This window comes from Larus michahellis, chromosome 1, assembly GCF_964199755.1.
Source record: "Larus michahellis chromosome 1, bLarMic1.1, whole genome shotgun sequence".
Lineage (NCBI taxonomy): Eukaryota > Metazoa > Chordata > Aves > Charadriiformes > Laridae > Larus > Larus michahellis.
In genome coordinates this window covers 164598331-164621996 of record NC_133896.1, presented here as the reverse complement: position 1 = coordinate 164621996, position 23666 = coordinate 164598331, and the positions used below count along the sequence as shown (strand labels likewise).

General features: G+C 41.7%; 1 protein-coding gene across 9 annotated transcripts in view; it reads left to right on the top strand.

The window, feature by feature from the left end:
• FARP1 (FERM, ARH/RhoGEF and pleckstrin domain protein 1) overlaps positions 1 to 23666 on the top strand; it is a 219642-nt gene that overhangs the window by 130557 nt on the left and 65419 nt on the right. For all 9 annotated transcript variants that reach the window (XM_074562571.1, XM_074562551.1, XM_074562604.1 and 6 more), the window contains exons 3-4: positions 17876 to 17980; positions 22609 to 22651. In XM_074562571.1, the coding sequence (XP_074418672.1) occupies positions 17876 to 17980; positions 22609 to 22651 (148 nt within the window). The remainder of the gene's footprint in view (positions 1 to 17875; positions 17981 to 22608; positions 22652 to 23666) is intronic.

The window sequence follows — 23666 nt, the reverse complement described above, 5'->3', positions numbered from 1 at the left end:
GGCAAATACAAGCGTTAAAACAGGGCTATAAATCGCCCTTCGTATAACTGCATGCATTGTATTGCCATGGGTATTTTTCAGCCTGTTACTTTAAGTGGTGATGGAGAAAACCATGCATACATCTATTTTCAATATAACTATATCAGTATATAGCTGCCTCATAGGTTTTGGAAGGTGCAGTTTTCCAAATCACGTATTGATCTGTCAATGTGGAGATACTGGAATCAGAGACTGAGTATATCATTACTTAAGGGTTTCTTTTAATTGATCATGCCAGCTCTTCATAACCAGAAAAGTATGACTGTTAGACAGATGTGTTGTTTCATTATTTGGAATCTATTTTAAGACCTTAAGCAGCAGCCTACACATAAAGCACTTTATTTACGTTTTGCCTGTTTGAGTTTCTTCATTGTTCTTGAAGACCATTGCTGAGCAATTTTCTACTAGCACAGTTTTGCCTGTGGGGGCCACGTGTACTCTGGGAAATACTCTGAGCCATGCCAGCCAGCTGGCCTTGCAAGCTGCTCGGTTCCTGAAGGAACGTGTCTGCAGGGCTGGGGGTCACTCAGCGCCTTACAGGATGGGTCTGCTAAGTCAACATTTGATCCTTATTCAGTAGGCTACTGTTGGACTCTAAATCTCCTTAAAGCCATCACTTGAAGTTGAGAAGAAACTGGAAGTCCTTTTGGTCAGGATAGCACTACTGAATGTTGTGTTGTTGAGTCCTGAGTTTCCTTTCATCAGCGCTCTATAACGTAGAAAACTGCTGAGTGTTTGTGTTTAGGTAACAAATTTACTGGAACTCCTTTTCAATATAGGCCTCAACGTGATATTGAATGGAATTGGTTATTTGTACTGTGAGAAAACGTGGGACTTACATTTTGCTCCTAGCTCCTCTGGTTTGTAAGTGTTGGGCAACACCTTTAGAAAACGAAGGCTTTTGCTGTTACTTGTAGCCCGCACTGTAGCTCAGCTTTGGGGACCTGTCCTTCTTGTAATACATTCTCAGTGCTGCTCTCTATTTCTGCGTTGTCTGCTGTTGTCTTCTTAAGCCCTTTCACTACCATTATCTTGCTTAAAACAAATACACAGCTTTATAAGAATGTATCTTCTATTCGTCTCTCTTCCCCCAAAAGAAAATGCCATGTGTATCCTGTCTCAGGCATGTGGAAAAATTACAAGCAAAAAGTGTGCCAGACCGTAAAATCTTACCTGTGCTAAAGTTTTGGAGTAAGATTGATCTCACCTTATTTTAGTTGTTTGAACATCAGATTCACAGGGAGTAGGAAAGGGTGTTGGTGGAATGAGAGGTGCCCCTGGTGGGCCATTCACCCCAGATGTGTGATACATCTGTCTCCAGATGGGATGAATTTTCTCTCACGATACTTCTCTCTCGTCCGACTGCAGAGAGACAGCCTGGACCGTGAGCTTAGACTAAACACAGAACTTCTAAACAGCTGAAGTTGGGTGAGTTGAATTCCACTGTGGCCACCGGTGCAGCTGTGGCTCTGCACGAGCCCACCGCTCAACCCACAGCTCAGCCCTGACAGAAATTTATTGCTTTTAAGGCACTCATTGCCCAAGTTAAAAGCATATTTAGGAACATTTGGGGACACTGTTGCCAGCAGTTAGGAGGAGTGAAATGGATTTTAATAGCGTCCTCTCTTGATCGTAATTATCATGAGTGGAAGAGAGTTGGTCATGCTTTTGTTGAAGTGCAGTTGATGGGGCAAGTTCATGCCTCTGCTGCTTTCAGGATGAATGGCTTTTTGCACATTGGTGAACATGTGGTCTGTGGAATTTTTATGTTCAGTATTGGATCCATATGCGATGTCAGAGAAATGACCTCAACGGATCTTGTGATTTCTCAAGCTTTTGAAATTACTCAGTGTAATGCTAACCCTAATTATAAATCTCCAGCAAGGGCACGTATCCAGATATATTCAGCATCACTCAAAAAGAAAAGTAAGCCCTTCCTTAAATATTTGATTTAATGTCAGGATATCCTGAAATGGCTAGTGGTGAGAGCTGCTTAATGGGTATGAATTACATTTTTTATTGGGTAATGTTTGTCTTTAGTAGTTTGGCCATTTGAATTCAGTTTTGGGAGACTGTTTAAAATATGCTGATGATGTCAGCTAATATGCGTAATATCTTTTGTGTAAGCACTTATCTGTTTCCTAACAGCACAGTAGACAAAATACCTCATGAATGTTAATGATAACATGGTGGTATGCTTATTTCTTGTTAAAGATCACGAAACTTACAGGGAGAAGCTAAGTAGCAATGAGATGAAGGCCAAGTTTGTCTATTCAGTTTTGGCTGGCCTGGGTGTTTCTTTGGGAGTAGCCTGTCTTTTCTTTTGCCATGACGGGAGCCCAGGGCAATTGGATCCTTAATTGCAGTTAAAAAGGGATGAATCTCAACCCAAGCAAGGCTCTGAGGGTCATGGGGGAAAACATCCATCCTAGTAAATAACATAAAAGCATATCTCCTGGTTAGCATGTAATTAGAGGTGGAGAACAGCCTGTTTCAGTGCCAGGAAATCATGTTACTTTATACTTGAGAAAGAAGTGTGTGCCCTTGGAATGAAGAGTTTCTGACAGTGATAATCATAACTCACCTTTTCCTAGCCTTAATTGTTTACAGTCTGCTTACAGTTGTGATACATTGGATGGAAGAAATTATCCAGGAGGGGACTGAATTCTTGTTTTGGATCATAATCCTAGTTTTTAGCCCTTTTTCCTTTCCCTGTAGGCCCCAGAGAGAAAGCAGGGGCAGCTTGTGGCTGTAGGCACGTGCCAGCATATGGGAGCAACAGGATGTAGTGGCTGCTGGCATTTGCTGCTTTCTTAACAGCAAGTACTAGTCCTCTCCGAGGCAAAGACTGTGTCTGGGTATGGTGGTCCCACAGGTGAGAGCCACACACTAAACCCATCGTTGGTCTAGTCTCTGTGTCATACTGTCACTGCGTAAACCTCACTTTGTTCTTGGAGCAGATTGTCTGTGCTGTAAGTACCCATAACACATATTGATTACTTTTTTAGATTTTTGGTACCAGCAAAGGTGATGAGATGTAAATTGCAGTGGTGACAGAACTCTCTATTTGCTAGTCTTTGCACTTCCTCAGCATGGGTTTAGGCCTGTTATTTTACTACAAACATGAAGACTTTTTTCTTGGTGTGATCTCTGGATGACTAGAAGCAGAACTGCAGCACCTTGTTTGGTCACCAGATCTTGGACCTACCTGGAGCATGATGGCCAACCTCCTCAGCCTCCCCAGCATGTGCTCTGCAGGAGTCTCCCACTGGGACTCAGAAGTCATTGCCTTCTCTCGGCTTGTATGAATCTGCTGAGGAATGTTGATGAGCTGGTAAGAATTAAAAACCCAGCAGGATGCCAGTGACACATGGCTCCACGTCTTTCTCATCCTGCAAAGTCGATGCCATTCTCCTGGACAAGACCTTGTTCAGTATTCGAGAGTAGACAGGATGTCTCAAGCTGTTTGATACCAACAATTTAAGAAATATTTACAGTCTGGAAAAGCAAGAGCTGATAATATTGGTTCCTTAATGCCAAATCAGAGTTACGGCTCTCCCTATTTTAATCACATGGTGTTCTTTGTCACACATTAGGAGACACTGTGATTAAAAATGAGTTAAAAGGCCAGTACAAGGAGTATGCAAGCAGTAATCATAGTTCAATGCCATTGTGGTCTTCTGTATGCAGAAATTCTTTCTCTATGGAGATTTATTGTGAGTCTGACAGGATAGTTTGTCTTCTCTAAGTAAATTATGATGAAGAACGATAATTTCTGAAGCTGGTAGCAAGGCGGTGTTTTGGTGGAGGTGACTAAAATACATATATATATATATATGCTGGTCCAGAACATTACTTGAGGGCTAGTGAAAACAGGGATAACCTAAACATTTTATAAATAGACACAGATGAAGGATATTTATTAAGTCTCATAATAGCTACAAAAGTATTTTTCAATTTGGAAAAAAACAAATCTGGAGCAACTTTCTGATGAGCCTCTTAATATAATAGATGATCAGTAATAAATTCCAAGCAACATTCTGCTGACTTTTGTCTCCAGATATTTTTGGTCTTTTAAACACTTAACATGTAAGAGGAGCGGCTGTTGATACCTGAGGCTTACTGTAAGGTTGCAATATCCTGTTAAAACTCTTCCTAGTAAAAAATGATGTCGTACTTTTCAGTGTTTTGGTAAATCTGATCTCATCAGTGCCATGCTGGGCAGGTAGGCCCATGCTGCTTTGTAGAAGCCCGTTGCCTTTTCTGCTTATGTGCCTGGCCAGGAAAGGGTAGCTGCTCTCAGTTAAGCAACAGCTGTTGGGGTTGAATTCTGGCTGTTAGAGGTGCAGCCATCCTTGCACTGTCTCAGTCTCTGTCTGGAGGCACCTTCAGCAAGTGGTGCGCTCTCTTTGCATGTGGATTTGCTTAGTTTTATCTCCCCTTTGCTTTCTGTTGGGGAGCGTCAAAGCCCATCTAAGGAAGGAGTGAGAACACTCTGCTTTTATATTGTTCATTTTCTGAAATGTCTTCTTGTAGGAGCCAAAATTCTGTTTTAAATAAGCACGAACCTCTTTATTTTGTAAAGGTTCCTTAGTTCTTTTTTTTTCCTTTTTACGCTTAAATATTGTAAAGAATATATATCCATATAAAACTGTCTTTCAATAAGACATTTATGCCAGCTGTAGTTACTCTAGTTTATAAAAAAGTAGAGGAAGAGGGGCCACCTCCCCCCAGATTATTCAGATTTTAGGTTGACTGACTGATAGTCTGAAAGTGCTTATTTCCCCTCTGTTGGTCAGACGGGAATCTGGGTATCTGGAAAAACTACCCTTCTGCCTTAGGCACCTCAGTTAAAGGCTTAGAGTTAGGTGTGATTAATTTACATTTACTCTTAAAATAAAAAGCAGAAGATGGACAAGTTGCTCAAACCCTGACAGATAATAGTTCTGTGGCAATCTTTATTGATATACTCAAATGGTATCTTGGTAATAATCACTTGTAGCGTCCAATTATGTTGTTATGTTTTAAGTAAAAGTGTTGCTCTTGCATAGCCCAGGAATCTGGAAATTACCTGAATATTAATTGTAAATGTAAATTTAAAGTGAGGTGCGTGCCATCTTTAAGCACATAAGGACTGGTTTTCAGCACTAAGAAAAAAACACAGATTAGATAAAATCAAATCCTTTTCCAGTTACACGCATTATCCTCAAGGGTAAATGAATTAAAACTCTCTTTCTGGAGGAATTCAACCTAAGACTGAAAATGTGGTCAAAAAAGTCGCATTGTCTCAGCCTGATGTTTGACTTTTGATAGCACATCCCCAAAGACTTCTCTTTGACGTATCCTGAACAGAGAATGCTTGTTTCTCACGAAGCCTGTTGTTGCTGATAAAGCTCATCTATATCAAAGCGGTATCTAATATGGCACTGCTGTACTCTGGCCTTAAGAAAAAACAGTTGAGTGGCTCATTTGCCTTTGTAAATCTGCTGCGCCTGAAGATTTATTTTAACAATTCTATCCAAAACCCCAATCACAATAACTAAGTCTGTACAGCACGTGTTTTTAAACAGAGCATAAAAGAAAAGAGTATTGCACGTTAAAACAAAATAGAAGCCATAAAAGTTGTGTTTCAGAGACTGTGTTAATGTACTTGTGATAATAACATGGTGTTGCTTTCCTTTGATATTTGATGCCTCTATCTGAGTGACAGAAAGCAGACCTCTTAGGAATCTCCTCAGCTTGAACATTTTGAATGGTTAAATGAGCAATGAAGCAGGAGGGTGTAAGGTATTTTTCTTTGAAGTACTGCATGTTAACTGCAGGCACAGGCAGTTTAGTAAGGTACATATATGTATACAGACATATATATGCACACACATACGTGCAGAAGAAGGGGTGGGAAATCAGGCCAAAGCTGCACGTCCCAAGTTCAACGTAGGTGAGAGTAAAACCTTGCTCATAGTCAGGAGGAAGCACTCTGAAGATCAATGAGAGGCTTTTTGCCCAGCTCGTACCACGTGCTGTTAACAAGACAACATCACGTGCAGCTTAGAAGACCTGCTGGCCTTTCTTCCCCCTCGACCTCCCCCTACCATGCAGATAGAAGCACAAATCCCTTCTTTCCCTGGTTTGCCACAAGTGGATAAGCAGATCTCTGCTCTGCCTGCGCTGCTTTGCTATTTAATGCTAGACTCAACATATGGGTCAGTCCCAGCAGCTTTGGATTTCAAAGTGACTGGAGGCTAAGTCACTGTTTCTCCAGTGCACACGGGCACCACTCCTCTGTTTGTGCTTCCCGACGATTGCTGCAGTTGTGTGTTGTTTGCTAACATAACCATTCATCAGATTTTTACAATCCAGAGGCAGTTTCATCTTTCAGAGACCTGGGATGACTCATGGGTGGATTTTTTCAAAGCATCTGCCGTGTTAGGAGATGCTGCAAGTTGCAGGCAGGCTGCAAAGAATGAGCAGAAAAGCTCCTGAGGATCATTCTGAAAAACTGTAGCTGTATTAAAAAATGGAGGTGGTTATTTTTTATCTATCCTTGAAAATGTGACTTGACTGCATCATTATGAGGTGCCTCTGAAATCTATTGGTAGAAGCACCCATTATTGTAACACCCCCTACACCAGTTCTTCTTTCCACTCTGGTTTTTGTACCACCAAAGGTACCACTTTACAGTGATGCACAAAGCAAGAGCTTGTACCTTCCCTTGCAGACCCTGTAAATGTATAGCCAGTTCTCATTTTTTCTCCTGTGTCTTTTTTTACATGTTTAAAAGACAGTTCAGACTCCCAGTGTATTCAGTCTTAAGGTCTTTTAAGGGTGCTTAGAGAATTGTTGAATACATTTCATAAACTTGCATGATTCAAAGGGTACCAAGCTGTTTGAGTCTATCAGGTTGGTGATAGATCTTGCATGACCAGACAAGAAACTCTTGTGTACTGGGAATCTGACTGGCAAAAACCGACCCAAAACAACTGCCTTTCAGCTACCTAAAGCTGACATAGCTTTTGAGAGTTAAGTTTTCGTCAAAAACATCTTGTGGCTATGAATTTTACTGATTAGGAATGAACTCAGGACCGCCCCTCTTTGTTTCACACATAAAATACAGGATTACTCCACATCCAATCTGGAGTAATTGTAGGATGCTGCAGCCAAGATTTTCCTTAGCCAGTCCACATTGGTTTTGCAAGACAGGCTGGTACCAAGCGGATCCTACAGAAACTCTTAATTCTTGAAATTTCATGCAAGGTTGCCATCCTGACACTGCCCTACAGCAGTCACAGCCTGAAGGATTCATCTAAGGGTGTCCTTTCAAGTTAGCAATCTGGTCATGAAATGTTATGTATCCTGTTGTTAAAATGAGCTTTCCTTTCCTTAGTAAAATAAAAAGTAAAATACGTACATTCCTGGATGGTGTCAGCTCTTGCTCAGATTAATAGTCATTGTTGAGACTGATGCGGGGCTGAACTGGGATTATCAGAAGCTTTTTCTTGTTACATTTGATTTTGCTTTAGATTTAGGATTTAATATTTTGCCTGAACATCTCTCATTGTTTGGTTTTGTTGTTGGGGTTTTTTTTCCCCAGGTCTCAGAGTTCTTGCATTTAAATGATTTCTTTTCTTCAAAGGGTTTTACTAGAATCACGGCTAAACTAAAAAGTATCCAGATAAAAATAGTAAATAACCACTTTGCATCTCAATTTGGTTTTATAGTTAATAACTCCCATATAGGCATAACACTCCATATTCTCATGTTTCCAGTCTGCATATAAGGGTTCTGTTTTCACATTTGATGACTTTAGAATTGCCTGCTCCTTCATTCTAGTAAAGTGTTTGCTTACGGATAAACAAAATGAGGAAAAATGAGCAGGCAAAGAAAACAGACCAGAGAAGAAAGTGGTCTGAATAATAGAATGATTCTATTTTCTTCTCAAGCACTACTTAATGGTTAAAAAAAAAAAACAAAAACAAACAAACAAAAAAAAAAAACCACAAAAACCAAAACCCTGAGAATGTGATTAGACGATTTTTGCCTTGTAAAAGAGAGGAGTGCTAAAGTGGGAAGCAAGGGGCTGGGGGGGTGTCACAGAGATTGGGGTTTCCATCCCCAATTACGCGCTGGCTGCTCCGCTGCTGAATTACACTGAAAGCATTGAATGGTGCCATTATATTCCTTCTCAAAAGTCGTGGGCTATGAAATTCAATCTGAGGTATTTTTAATGAGTGTTCTGAGCCTCAGTTGCAGCTCTTCCCCAGAAACAAGGAGCACAGTGTGCTGCTAAATAGCGCCGAGGCCGGGGGTTAAACTCATTCAGTTTTTTGCTCGCAGGGAGGGAAAGTAATACCAACATTTATTTGACAGGTATATACTTGCTTCCAGAGTTGAGCTTCAGAAAAAAACAGCGTTCCATAAAGAAAATGTTCAGAAAAATGAGGTTCTATCAGCTTCGCATCAAGCTCCCATGTAGTTTCTGAAAGCGAGTCTTGTGGTGTGTTTTCCAAAGCCAGTGCCCGCAGCGCACGCGCCGGGCTTGTGCCGTGGCCATCCCTGCGCTGCAGGAGGCTCTGCCCGTAGCCAGCAGGCACGTCGCTGTGGGCAGAGGCTTGTGGCGGAGGTGCGCCTTATGCCAGATGGGGACATCTGCCCAGTTACGCGCCCTGGCTGTCAATTAAACATAGATAATTCGGAGGTAGTCTTTGTCAGAGAGGTGCCTGCTGGCATTCCTGTGTCTCCACTAAGGGTTTTGGCGGCATAGTTGTGGTGGCTTTGGGGTCAGTCTTTCCCTTCTGTCAATTAAACATAGATAATTCAGAGGTAATCTTTGTCAGAGAGGTGCCTGCTGGTATTTCTGTGTCTCCACTAAGGGTTGTGGTGTCATGGTTGTGATGGCTTTGGGGTCACTCTTTCCCTTCTCGCACCTCTCAGTGAGATACAACTTTTCAGGGAAGCTTTTTTAGCGTGCACCTGGTTTCAGGAAAGCCACGTAGCAACAAAAGTATTGTTGCCTTCCACTTTTCTAACGTGCTGATTTGCAAAGTAGTTTGTTTCAGGTCGTGAGAAAAGCACTTTTCTATGCATCTGCCCTGCAACTCACTCCAGGATCCGAAATTCATGACAGGCTGGCCCTGGTTCTTGCAAGTCATCACCATTCAGCGTGAAGGCTCTGAAGCTGGAATATGTCATGCTGACGATACTCTTCAGACAGGAAAATAATCTCTTCCAGCAATGAATGTTTGCCTTGCTAACGGGATAAAGAGCAGCCACAAACCACTTCTTAGTTTTGCTAGTAAAATTAGGCAGAGATGACTCAGCATTTGCAGGAGCTAATTTAGGAAGTAAGATGACATATTTTTAGTAAGTTTTCTCATTGTTCTTTTAGCGCCTCATTTTTCTTGTCCACATTGTGCATTTGAAATGATGTTCAAGGAAAGCAATTTTGGTTTAGTAACTGTGGCTCTGGCAAGAGTCTCCCGCTGGAAGTCTCCAAGAACTGAATGGTTGGTGTGCGGAATTCTTCAACCTTAAGCAGTTACTTAAAAGACTCGCTCTGCCACTGCTCATGTCCCACAAATATTTTACACCTAGCTGAAGGAAGCTCGTAGTAATGGTTGTACTACAAGAAACAAGGTTTGAGGGCTTTTTTCAGGAGGACTAATGAGCTTGTGCAGAGATCTGTTGTTGCAGTTTGATGGTTTTGGGGGTTAGAGGTTTTGGGGAGTTGCTGAGATCAGCGTTCGCAGTTCATGTGAAGGCATGCATTGTCCCCATCAGGACAATTTCTTAGAGGATTGTTAGGCAGACAACAATGAAGTTTTTCATCTGAATTCATTAGCAGAGGGGATCAGAGCATCCCTTTTAAGTTGATAAAGTGATTTTTAGGTGCATATGTGTCAAATGTTGTTTTTTTTAAATCAGTACAGAGAAGTTAACACAAGGTCAGTTGTATTTTCTAACTGAGAGATAAATGTCAGCTAGCGAAAATGCTGTAAATACAGCTAAAGGAACCAGTGAACCAGGAAACTAATCATGAAGTGTTTTCTTAATGCTTTTCACCATGAATAACATTTTGTAATAAAAAGATGTGTACTACAGTGGCCAAAGGCTGAATGTTTTTTGGTCTGTGGGGTTCATGGTGTTTAGCTGATGAGGAGTTCCAGATTTCCTTTGGCGTTGATGACAGTGGGATGGCCGTGCGAAATGCATTCTCCTGTGGGATTCTGTCCCCACAGCTCCCTGAGGCGGAAATTCTCTGGGCTACAAGAATCTGCCTCTTTCTTCCCCTTTCTTCTCCTTGACAAAGGGCTCCACTAGCTTTGTGGTGGTTGCTGCGGGGTCTGCGATGGAGATAAAATTGATATTAGTATCAGTTTGCATTTGTAAGAACTGCAAAGAAATCAAATGATTGGATCGTTACACCTGAAGATGACACGTTGGTTTGTGGTATGAACGGCTCAGTTCTGAAGGTGCCCAGCCCATCTCTTCTCCTTTTTTAGTTCTTTAGTTGCACATTGAAATGGGATATATAATACAGTGTGGCTGGTGTTTGCCCATTAAGTTATAAAGCTATGTTTTTATGAGGCAAGTGAAAAGACACCAAGCAGAGCCTCCAATTCCAGTAGCTTTGCTGTACGGTAATTATGGAGATGTACGGTTACCTGAGGATTTCCTGTAGCTGAATTTTGTATTAGCCTGACTCTGCTGTAAGAAAAAGTTTAACCAAGCACTACTGAAAATAGCCTCATCATAATGCTTTACATTAGCTTTCCTAGACAATCTTTTTCTTTTTCCTTCCACACTATTTAACTATTAAAGAGGATTATTTAATTATTTCGTTTTCTGGTAAGTATTTAATTTTCACCTGAATTTTACTACTGGCTGTTTCTAGTAAAGTTGGTTTTGGGCATTGGAAGAGAGTTTATATTGTAGTCAGAGCAATCCTTCTGCTTTTTCCTATTGTACAAAATATTTTGACATAAGCCAGTTTGTCATGATTGGAAATCCAAGAGCATGGTTGCAATAACAAACCTGTGTATGTTCAAATGTAGAAGACTGCAGGTTTCTTTTGGAGAAGGAGCTAGAAATGCAAGTGAATGAGATGGTTATTAAAATTCTTTTCTTTGTATTTTTGCCTCGATAATTGCTTGCTGTGTTGATTTTTGGTGAGCAATCACATACCTAAAGTCATCTTGTTTGCTATTGCTGATGGGAGAAAAAAGTGTAAATTTGCTGCTGCATTTTTTTTAAGGGTAGATATTTGGAGTAAAAGACAGCTGAAGTAAAAAGCGCCATCTCTTACAGTCACACTGTTTAAAAAAGATGCCAGCACCAGCGAGATTGGCCGAAGTGTAAAAGTGTACATCAGAGATGGTGGAAGGCAAGCACTGGCATTAAAGGGAATACAGCTTATGTGGTGAGCATAAAGTGGGAAAGCAGTCCACTAAAATCTTGAAAGAAAGGAACACTAAATAGTCCTATTGTACACACACAGCAGATGATCAATCGCCTGTTTTTAAGGCAGTGTAAGAGACTTATTCTGTTGCTGCATTTGGCCTGGATCCTGCCTTTGATGGTATGTGCGCAGTCTGTGCAAAAGCGTGTGGGATACGTGCCAGGAGTGGAGCCTTCAACTACATTCAAATGGAAAATATCTTAAAAGGAATGAGGTGCCTTTAGGTTATCGTGAAAATTTGCCTCTTCTACACCCTTCCTCCAAATGGAGTCGATACCTGGTGGCTGTAGGTGCAGAGTCGGGATCTGCATACTTTGAAGTAGTGACGGGAACGTGTGACTGCTCTGTTTAAAGGTGTCACTTCTCTTTGCTTTGACCTGGTGCGTAGGGGTGACGAATCACGCTTCAAACACTTCCGAACTACCCAGCCTAAACCGAACAGCAAAGTAAAAACTAGTAAGCCTGGGTGTAAGAGCGATCTTTACGGCGTAAAGCTATTTTTATAGTCATCTAATCCTTCCTACAGGATTAACACCTACACTTCGAAAGGGAGGAGAGGAGAAAAAGGGCAGAGGATCTCCAAGTGTCTTAGCAGTGTGAGGTCCAGAGCAACACCACTTGGGACAGTGCTTATTGCTTTTAATCCTGCCCTTTGAGCAATAGACTTTTGCTAAATATGAATTATGCATTTCATTTTATGCCAGAAAGGAGAAATGTTTAAAATATGAAATTTGTCTTCGGACGCTGACAGCAGTGTTCTCCTGTGAGTAGTTTTCAAGCCTCCTTTGAAGTATGAATTTCTGGCAGAGTTATTTGTTTAAGAGCCTTGTTGTTCAATCCCATCTTTGAGGTTATTTTTATACTATTTGCTTATCATGAACACTTGTTGGTTGGAGTTTTTTTGCGTTTCAGAGTTGTAGATACATACATAATTTTTAACAGCTTTGAAAAACTGAGAAAATTCATGCTGTTAGGAATGTGGGGTTGTTATTTTTGGTATTGATTACGACTGTATATGACTTCAGAAATAGTCTTGAAAGTACTGGGTGAAGTTTTCACTATCATTTCAATGCAGTTGTTAAACTGGAGTATAAAAATAATTTGGGAATCAGGCTCGTCTGAAGTACAAGGGGTTTTCAGGGTGGTTTCTGGCAAAAGAACAGATACAATTTTAAACTTTGTATTTCAACTTTGTACAATGTAATATTTAAGTATTTGTAAAATATTTAGCTTGACCAAATTGTCACATTTCATTTTTGAGCACTCAGAATGTGACAGGAGCAAGGCATTAGTGGAAGAAATGTCTGCCTTTATATTGTGGCAGATGTGAATGGTGAGTGTACCTCTTTCGTTTAGACGAATGTAAAGGAGTTAGTTTCTCTCCTTATCAGGTGTTACACAAGTAAGTAATTTAAACAAAACAAACAAACAAACTTTTTTTCTGATCCATTTTCAGGAAGAAAAGGAAAACAGAATAGTCTGTGCTGCCACATGCTGCTGTCTTACTTTGACCAAAGCATTGATGGGACTTACGTTTTTCAGATATTCCAAAGAAGTGCTTATTTTATTGGGTTTTTCAATGTAAAAAACAAACAAAAAACTTTCAGTTAAAGATCTGTTCAGAGATTTGAGATTAGTGGGCTAGACAGATAAAAAATGGTAAAATCACTGTCTTATCACTATCACTGACTCTTTTGTTTTTTGGTAGATGGTTAGTGAAATAATTACTAAGTTAACTTGAGGGAGGGGGGTTGTGTCCAAACCCACTTCTTTTTTAGTCCTGGATATCTTCCGGATATTGCTAGGCACTTTCTGTATTGTGGTCTGTGACAAAGAATGGTCTAAACAAGTACGTAGAGGGAGATTTTTTTTAATGATTGGCGGTCGATAGAACGTTAATGAATTATTGAACCTATTAAAAATATTCACCACTGTAAGATCAACATACTGTTTTGGATTTTGGTGGGAGTAGGAGAGGGAATTGAGTGGGACTAAAATAATGAGCAGACAGCAAATGTTGAATGCGCAGTGCATAAAGCAGGTTACTTTGACTGGGTACCTTCATAGCTTGCAGCTAAATGTGGTGATGCACATTATTCATAATTTAGAACTTAGTGGCCTGACATTCCCTGCAAATGTAAAGTGACTTTTTTAAAATGTGATTTCACAGAGCTAAATGAAAGGCCAGTTCAAAATTCATTAAGCAACAAGGATGCATTACTGGAAATCAGTGAGCTGCTTTTCACTGCAATAAATTTATAATGTTATTTTGGTGTAACTAAATACCACCTCAAGAAAATAATAGTAATTCCCTGGTGTCAGTACAGTTGGGATTCGCCTCATCTAAAATTAACCCTGTAACACAGGTGTCTGGGCTCTTTGTCAGCAAGAGTAAAAGAGTACAACTGTATCGTGAAGGAAAAGTTCATTGCCAATGTGCTCAGATGGCCATTTTTGGGGTAGGAAGAATTGCCCTCTGGAGCTGCAATATTTCTTCATCGACTACAAGAGTCTGGCTGTCAACAGAAACAGGAGCAGGGGACTGCCACCCGCTGCAGCTGCTTCCCAGCTCCCCGGTGTTGCATGAGACCTTCCCCCAGTTGTATTCCACCAGTATACTGTACTCTTTCCTTTCCCTCCCTACTTATGGAGCAGCATCTGTGGTAGCGAATGATCTGGAGGCACAGTCTTGCCACCAGCCTTCGTCGTGGCAGCCTCTGTGTCAACATCGCACTTGCATGCCTTGTCCTCCTTTGACCTTCACCTTCAGGTCAGTTTTTTCCCTCCCTGGTGCGAGCTCTCATTTGGTGATGCTCAGGGAGATAGGTCTGCTGGCTCTCCTTTCCCATGTCCTCCACGTTTGGCCATGTTGATGACCTTCCCTCATCCCAGTGTACGAGGCTTTTGTGATGGTCGTGTAATGGGCCTGTGCTTTCTCACTGTGCCAGGGAAAGGCCCTCCTATGGCGCAGACCGTAGTGCAGCCTTTCCCCACCCTGCAGCCTTACCTGCACATGTAGCTATTTTGTGGGGCTCATGGACCCCCATGGGTCAGACCTGTGCCAGCATGGCGCAGGGAGAGCATCCAAGCTGTGGCTTATGGGACGCAGCTGCAGCCGTGGGATGGGAGCTGACGGAGCTTGCCTTGTGCTCGCTGTCGGAGGCATGGCAGCAGGGCCATGCCTGATGGTTGGAAAATGTCTTCCAAGTCCTGGGGAAATCTTGTGTTGTCCCATAGGCCTTGTAACCACGTTCCAGTCAGACGCGACTGTTGGATGATGTCATCGGCATGGCGCACTCATTCCTGAATGCCTCCTCTGTCAGCTTGTGTTTGCTGTGACCTGAGTGACTGCTGGTTTGCCTCCATAGACAGCGGACTGAAATTTTAATTTATTGTGTTTAAATTTTTTAGTAGGGATGTCATGAAACTGCACTGAATCAAACATCCTCTGTGAGACCGGAGAGTTCCTGCTTTTGTGGATGTTGTACTTCTCCTTCTGGTCCTGCAAGAGCGGAGTGGCATCGGGCTCTAAATCTCAGCAGATTTTATATGCACAGTGTTTCCCTTGAATAAACTGTCAGATTTTATTTTGAGGTAGACTGATCAAAGCTAAGATGAGTTTAGAATAATGGTCTTATTTACAAATACTTGAGTAAGAAGCATTTCATGTTGCTGAGGCACACTCCGGAGAAAATGCCAAGTGACATAAATGCTACAAGAATGTCGTTCCATCATCTAAATGCGTATAAGAAAAAAAACTTTTATGAAAACAGTCAGCGGGTTTTAATCAGGTGCTTTTAATCATGGTCTGAGATCAGACTGGCTGGCTCTCCTCAGCTAACCTTGGGCAGCGTGGTGACGCAGGTAGGCTCTATGTCTTTTTTCCTGTTGTTCAAAAATCTCCACGCTCCCACAGGCATCTGTTTTTTCCTGGCAGGCACGATGAGTTTTGGTCTTTGTTAGGCAGGAGTCCATCAGGTACTTTAGTAAGACATATACTTACACATTCACAGGCAGGTTTCCATTTTTCTGGTTGTGCGTGAGGATGAAAGTAAGTACCCTCTACCTCTTGCTGTGCAGGTGACTGTTAAACACACCCTTCCACTCCCCAGTGGTCCCAGCCAAACTGAGGAGGCCTGAGATTAGTCTGGGAGGTGGAGCATTTCCCTGAAGTTTTTAAGTCATTTGTAGGTGTATTTTCGGAGTGGTAAACTAGTATCATTATTATGCTAGACCTAAAGTCTTTTTAATAATACTATTGCCTCCAACAAAATGCACGTACCGGGAAGATCTTTCATTAAGAGACGATGTATGTCTGGATGTGCCTGTGTAAGCGACAGATGGAGTGGAAAATGTAGGAAGCTTTCTGTTAGCACTAACACACGGGGTGCAATAGCCGGCGCAGGCTGGGTGGGGATCATCGGGGATGCTTTTGGTTTAATGAAGCTGGAGAACATAAAGTGAGTGTATTCAAATTTATTTGCACTTGAGATTCATTTTGGATGGCATTACACTAGTGCTCTGTCTAGAAAAATGGGTGTCTTTTTTTCCTTGTCATCTCTATATCCTCTTATTTGGCATTTTGGTATGAATTATTTTAGTTGTTGCAAGGTCAGCTATGACAAATGCTTAAATTAGTATTCCTGTCTGCAATTGTTCTTGATGTGTTTTCTGACAATATTCACGAGGCTAATGTTTTCTCTAGCTAACATCAACAAACAGTTAATAAAATAATGTAAGTGAACATTGCTTCCTGGTGGCATAGGTCTGTTAGAGGCACTGGGAGTATGTCGGGCAGAAACCTGCTTGGCAAGTTCCTGGGGAGGTGAGATTGGCTTTTCCCTTCCGACTTTCAAAACCAGCCAGCGTTGAAAGGTTCGGTCATCGTGTCAGTTGTCACCGGGGTCACAGCGCCGCTGTGGTGGCTCATACATTCTGTGCCTTCCCTAGAAAAACGTCATCCTTTTAATTTCTCTGGTGTAAGCCTTGCTACTGGGTATTTACTTTTCGCCATTCGTATTAGACAATGGTAGATAGATTGCCTTTTGAAAGATGCTTTGTACTTTGGGTTGTGGCTGAAAACCGGGTGTTGCCCTAGGTGGAAAAAAAATGGGGATTTGTTTTCTGGTATCCCAGTGAAACAGGGACCGAACTCCACAGTGCCACATCTGGGAGGAGGTGGGATTGAGCAGCTGCCCACCACCCTGATGGTACGGGCACTGCCTGGAGATGCCAGGACCTGGGCTCAGGCTCAGGTTTGAGCCAGGTCAGCCGGATTGCCCGCCTCCATTGGTTTTCTTTTCTTTGCTTGGTTACTGCTGTTTTATTTTGCTCTAGTAATTATTTACTGGTCAGACAGGGAAAAGGGCCAATCTGCAGGCTGAGTGCAGGGGCACGTGTCTGGGGTGTGATGAGTCTCTTGTAACGGTGGAGTTTGTGCGGTTTGATGGGTTATTATTTGTTCTGAAGTGAGTGGAGATCTGTGTTTCAGGGCCTCTTGAGTTAAAATAGGTGCATTTGTCCAAGGAACAAAAATATTTGATTTCAGTGATTGGCCTTTTTATACAGAAACAGTGTTTTTTGCTGAAGCCTTGTTGGTGAGCTGTAATTTGCAGTATTTGCTGCAGGTGTGGATTTAACTGACGTGCTGATGAGAAGGATCCTTACAATCAGCAAAGTGGCGGTTCTGGGAGCTAATATTGGGCTAGAACATCTGCTATAAAATATACAGAGGGAAGACTTTCAGTGTGTGGAAGGAAATGCTTGCTCCTGACTCCTCCAAGTTACTCGACATCTCTGTTAGGGTAGCAGCGACGGGCCTTGACCAGCTTCGGTGCCTCGCAGCAGAAGGCTCAGGATAAGCCCTGAACCCAGGACTTGAGCCTGTTGTTGCTTATCAAATGGTGTGCAGCAAACCCTCAGACCCTTGTGTTCTGTATGACAGGTCTGTCAATGAACCTTTTTGTTTTCAGTATGTTGTACACAGATGTGGATAACACCACCTGACATGGCTCGAAGGGCCATGGGATGAAATAGCTATCTTGCAAAATTCATGGTAGAAATTAGCCTTGGCAGACATAAGAAAGCTGTATCCCAAGTCGCCCGCTTCTAACTCTTCTATTTCACGGTATTTTCCCCTCAAAAATAAAAATGCACTAAAGATGGATTCTGAGCTGCCATCCAAGGGATGGATGGATATTTTCTGTAGCTTTAAAACTAGTGTAATTATTGTCAGTTGCCCGCTGGGTATGGTTGGAATAGCCACTTATTTTGTAAACTGTTTTGGCAGTGTTGTTTGCTGGATAATTTCTTAGCATAGTAATTTTTCTGCCACTAATTAAAAGCATCTGTATAACCCTTGTCTTTTTTTTCTTCTTACAGCAAAGAGCTCCAGGGAAGGTTTTGCATGATGCTGTTTGCAACCACCTGAACCTTGTTGAAGGCGACTATTTTGGCCTTGAGTTTCCAGATCATAAAAAGATGATGGTATGTAAAAGGATTAATTTTCAGCTGATTTTCATCTACATACACGCTGTTATTTTCTCCTTCTGCTCCTTACTTATAAGTTATTTTTGATCCTTACGTATAAGTTATGTTTGATCCTCAATCTCCAAAAGAAAAAAAGTACTCTTTTCAAAAAATGTTCTTGCCTGCTGGAGTTGAAGAAATGTTTTTAAAACCTGATTGCTCCTGTCGGATTTCTTCTGTGTTGAAAGTAGCAGCCAATTCAGACACAAGTTGGAAAAGGATTTTATCTTTATCAGTTGCGGTAGAGAAGCCAAAGGCTGGACTGTTGCAGAGCCTCAACTCTGATTTTACAGTCCTGCTTACTTTGGAGTGCAGGAATAGTAAAATCTTTCTCCGCAGTCAGAGGAAAATGCAATAATTGTGACATAGTTCCATTAAAAAAATTGTGGGGCAAGAAAATGGATATATAAAATATAATGAGGTTAATAAAAAAGAAATCAAGAACAAAAAACGTAGTAAATGATGAAGGCCCTATCTGGGGAGCTGTGTGGCACAGGCAGGTGTCCTGGTCCTGACGCTTTGGACTCCGAGAACAGCTGCTGGCAACATTCAGGCATTGCACGAATGCTTCTAGGGTAGAAACAGTGTTATGTAGCAGAGAAAGCCAAAGGCTAATGACTTCTCAGTCTCTAATGACTTTCTTTCTGAAGTTTGTTTTACTTTAGACTTACTGTGTGACCTACTAGCATGTGTGCTAGTTATCTGGATTGTTTGACCAGTACATTCTGGTGTATAAGGGATTTCCTGCCTGTTCAGTGAATTCTGCACCAATAGCCTGTCGGACCTAAAGGAGATGACTTAGGGCAATTAGCAAAAAAAATTTATTTTCTGTCCATCTATACAAAATTTCTGGAAGGAGCAGTATTTCTTAACAAAAGAAACAAAATACAATTTATCTGCTGCTGCAGTAATCTGTTCTCATGCCTTAGTGCAGGCTTATATAGACACTAAAACTGATCGCTAGTAGTCATAATGTTTTAGGCTAACTATAATTAAAGAGGAAATTTTAAAAAATGAACATCAGTCTTTAAAAGCGATCTGCTTCACAGTTTGCTCCTGGATTTACATGAAACACAGTTTTACAAGAAAGTTACGTATTCTGCCAAATATCCTTGGCTAACGCTTTAGGTAATTTGAGAGCTCAACATAACTCTTCAGAACTGTGCAACTGTACAGTACTATTACAACACAGGGTCCATGTAGCTGTGTTAATAATGATATACTGACATTCCTGAGGTATGTATGTATGTAAAGCTGAAACAAATCCTAAGGTCTTGTGCATATGCAGTTGCTTTATAGTTTTCTAGAAAATGGAGAAGGTCGTTTGATCGACATTCTCGGCTTCACAGGTCATTAAGTTTCAAATAGATGACCCTCTGTGTTTTGCTCAGAGACCCGAAGTAAACTAACAGTTTTCAGTCTTTTGAAAACAAAATGGTTTATTTGCTTGAGGCAGGACACAGGAGAGATTGAGGGGCTGCCAGTGCCTGAGGCCCTCACGGTGGCAGGAACTGGCTGGCTGGAAATACGTCCAGACAATCACAGTGGGGGAGCCAGGGCTCTGATGAAGAGGAAGGTGAAGAAACCCCCCTGAGGCTATTGCCAGTTTCACCTGAAGGAAAATGCCTCCGTGCATGGAGCATGGTAACTCACCCGGCCCCTACTCTTGCAAAAGGAAATATTAGCCAAGTATCTGAGAGCACAAGTACATGTTCCTGCTGGTTGTTCCAATCTTTGCTTCTGAAAAAGGGGGAGATCCTCAAATCTTGCCCACATCTAGTCAGCTGTGCCCCAAGAATGGTGAGGTTCTGTGGAAGTCATGCCTTCGACCACCTAAAAGCAACTCACAGAAACTCTGAAGCAGGAGATTTGATTGATTATGAGTCATTTTTTCAATATGGAGCAGCACTCTGGGAGTAAAAATTTATGCTTAAATTACAGTAACCAGTTTATATGATACAGTTGAGGTGAATGTTCCTGTGGGATCTAAAACTTTCTGAGCTTCACAATGGCCATAATGTAGAACTCAAGCATTGTGCAGATAAAAAAAATTAGAGTTAATGTTGTGTCTGAGAACTAAAGCATTCATATAAACACATAAAACAATACATTCAGATCATCTGAAGAGAATTAGTTGCTTTTCCAATGTAGAGTGCAATGTAAAAGGAAAAATAAACATTTCGAGCATATTTGTTTGGATGTAATCATATGTAGGTGAAGTCATCTACTCACAGTTCAGCTGTGTTTGTTTCAACATGCAAGGCTCCAGACCTCACATCTGACATACTGACAGTTGTATGTCAAGATGGCAGCTGTATACATTCAAGCGTGCTGTGCTTGTAGCGGGCAAGATCTGTGTGGGAAGATGGACGTGGAGGGTCTGAGGGCTGCGCTTCCTGCTGGGACAAGGAGAAATGAGGCACTGCTGCCAAGCCTGGGGTTTCACAAAGTTTCATCACACTTGATGTCTGCCCCAGTTCTCCAGCTGCTGAAATCCGGTCACTATCACAGAATGCCAGACTTTGTTTCAAAAATAAATAATCTAGCCTTTGTAGTTCCAGAGAAAATTGAAGACATGAATCTTAATTGAATCCTCACATTATTTTTCATTTCCAGTTTATAAACCAGTCTCAGATTGGCTGCGTTTAGATACGGTGTGGGAGTTGCATGATGCATGAGTTGTGGTTGCTTGGGTTTGGTGATAGGGGTAAGGTTTCTCTGTTTTGCCCCACCATTCTCCCTACACACGTTCAATACACGCATTTCTAGTATCCATCAGTCTGGTCAAGGATGTTGTAATTTGCTTGTAGGATGATTCGGAAAGCGGAGAAAGGAGTGACGCACTCGTGTGCTCGTGCTGTATCATAAACTCCCTCTGGAGGGAGAGAGAAGATTTTTTTTTTTGGTGGTGGTGTCAAGTAAAATACATTACTCCCGTATTCTTGTAAACTGGCTGTTTCATATTCAAGTTTGGGATTTTTTCCCACTAAACTTGGCAAAGTCCCTGACCTTCGTTGCAGATTATGTACATGCCAGCTTTCTGAAACAAAACAGTTTTAAGTTACTGAAATGCCAAAAAGTGTCAGAACCAGTTTAACGTGTGATAAACGCTGTATTCCTATTCTTGGGTAACCAAGCTTCTTTATCCCTTCCGAAAAAAAAAAAAAAAAAAAGACTTTTGTAGGCTGAGAAACATGAAGAGAATTCCATTGAGAAACATTAGTGAGTGTGAAAGGGCAGGAATGTGAGGTCCTTGCTAATTGGAAGCACTCATATTAGTAAGGATGAAAACAGCAAACAGCATTGGAGCAGCTAAAGCAGCGCTACAGGCCTGTTCCTGTCTGCCTTCTCAGGTGATTTTCTAAAATGGATATTTTGAGTATATTTCAGTCTCTGCATAAGCTAAAATTATTAAAGGTCAAAGATGTATTCATTTCAATACATATTCTTTTTCTAGAGGAAGACTTGGTTGATTTGTTTTTTAATGACTTTCCTTTGTGGCGGTTGTAGGATGTTGCTCCACAAATTCCAGACATCTCCAAGGGAGGCTCCATGCAATTTAGTGAGATAACAAAATACAAGTCTTGGGCATAGTCAGTTCCCGGCTGAGGACTGTGAGCTGTAACACTTCTCCAGGCCCTGCAAGTCATCTGGCTTTTACCTTCTATGTGATTGTCCCTCAGCTTTCCATAACATTTTGCCCTGCGCCTTCTGACTGAGACTGCAGAACGGGGGTTTATGCTTTGAAAACTGTATTTCCACGCTCTGCTTCTCTTTTGAGAACCGGAGGAAAGACCCACGCGCTGTCCTGAAAAATGGGTTGTTAAAAACGAGATAACAGTAAACTACGTGCAGAAGTTGCACTGTCCCGTTAAGAAAGCCTAAGCCTGAACTTCCCAGGTCTACAGAAAAGAGAAAATGTTGCACAGCTGTAAAGTGAGCTTCCGCTTGCCCATGCATTGCGCCATGTCTGCCTCATGCCCTTGACCTGCGAGGACATTCCTCCCCCAGGTGGTAGTGGTGGTGGGATGAGACTCCTTTATCTCCATGGGGCCAAACAAGGGAGCTCCACAGGCCTGACAGCGGGGCTCCTGTTGGGTCCCCAAAACCAGGAGGTTGTCTTCTTCTCATTTTTCCATTTGCCCAGCCTTCCCAGCTCAAAGGCAAGCACCAGCCTCTTTCACTTGCCTTTCTGGAGATTACTTCGGGTGAGGACCACAATGACAGCATAGGACTGTCTTTTTCCAAACTCCGTATTTCAGTTGTTTTTTCCACAAAATGAATGGTTCCTGACCAAACGTGCTGTGACTGTTGGTGTCTGAGACAACTGAGGGGGGCGGTTCCTCGCTGTTTCCCAGCTCTCTGAACCCGTACTGCTTCAAAAGCTGTGCCATGGTGACAGCCCATTAACAGCGTTGTTTCCTGAGCATCTTCCAGAGTTTTGGGGAGAGAACCCACTTCATATAATTAGGGAGAGCATGATGACCACACTGGGAAAACTGAAGTAACTGATAATCTGAGTAGTGCAATGAGAAATGCTCCTTTGCAAGCAGTTCAGAGATAACACCACCTTCTTTTGTTTTCAGGTGTGGCTTGATCTTTTGAAGCCTGTTATGAAACAGATTAGAAGTAAGTACTTCCTTGCTGTCATTTCTTTTGTCAGTCTGAGAGTACTTGAATAAATGAGGACTCTTTCAATTGCGATCTTTATCTTCTCAACTTTCTTTGTGGAATTTTGTTTGGGTTATTTTTTGTTTCTGGTCTGTCCTTAAAAGATGTACTATGCATGCTGTGAAATTACATCACATGAACATATGAAGGGGCTGACCCAGTAGGAGAGAGAGATTTAGTCAGTCACTAGAAGAGGTGATGATGGCAATGGAAGAAATGTTTTTGTAGAAAAAAAAAAAGCATGCAGTAAAAGAAGGATTACAGGAAGAACACATTGCTGAAAGGTAAAAGTAATCAGGATAAAAGAAAATGAACAGGAAGACATTATTGCTGGGAAGGAGCTCTGGGACATTGCTGCAGAACTTGGAACTGTTTGAGACCAAGCGTAGGAAACAGTTGAGTTAGGGGCATCAGGGAAAGTTATGGTGGGTGGCGGGAGCGGAAAGGAATTTGTAAATAACCATCAGCTCTGGAAAGAGTAGAAGCGAACAGGAAAGGTTTTGGTGGTTTTGTTTCTCTAGTCAAATATCAGCAAAGTTCTTAATTTGTTGAGATTTGCCATTGAGATTAAGTTTTCCTAGGTGCCTCTCTGGTCGTATTAGTCTGAGTGTATGCTCTGGCACCTCTCCCTCTCACAAGAAAGAGATGCATTGCTCCTTTTGTCACTGGTCGTACTTGTAAGAGTCAGAACAAATGTACTGCTGTTAAAAGAGAAATAGTAATTTGCTAGTGGACTTGAAAAATAGAGTGTATTTTAGCTCCCTCCTGTTCTGAAGCAAGGAAAATAGACACACATAATATATTTTATTGGATCAACTGGTGTAATTACTAAAAACAGACTTGGCTTTGGCAAAGTATCCCTCCAAGTTACTGTTCTCTTTTATTGCGTGCAAATTTTGTTGTGCAATCTCTAAATAACCCAACTGCTGAGAGAGGATGGGAGGTTAGCATGCATGTATGCACTGCAGGTTCC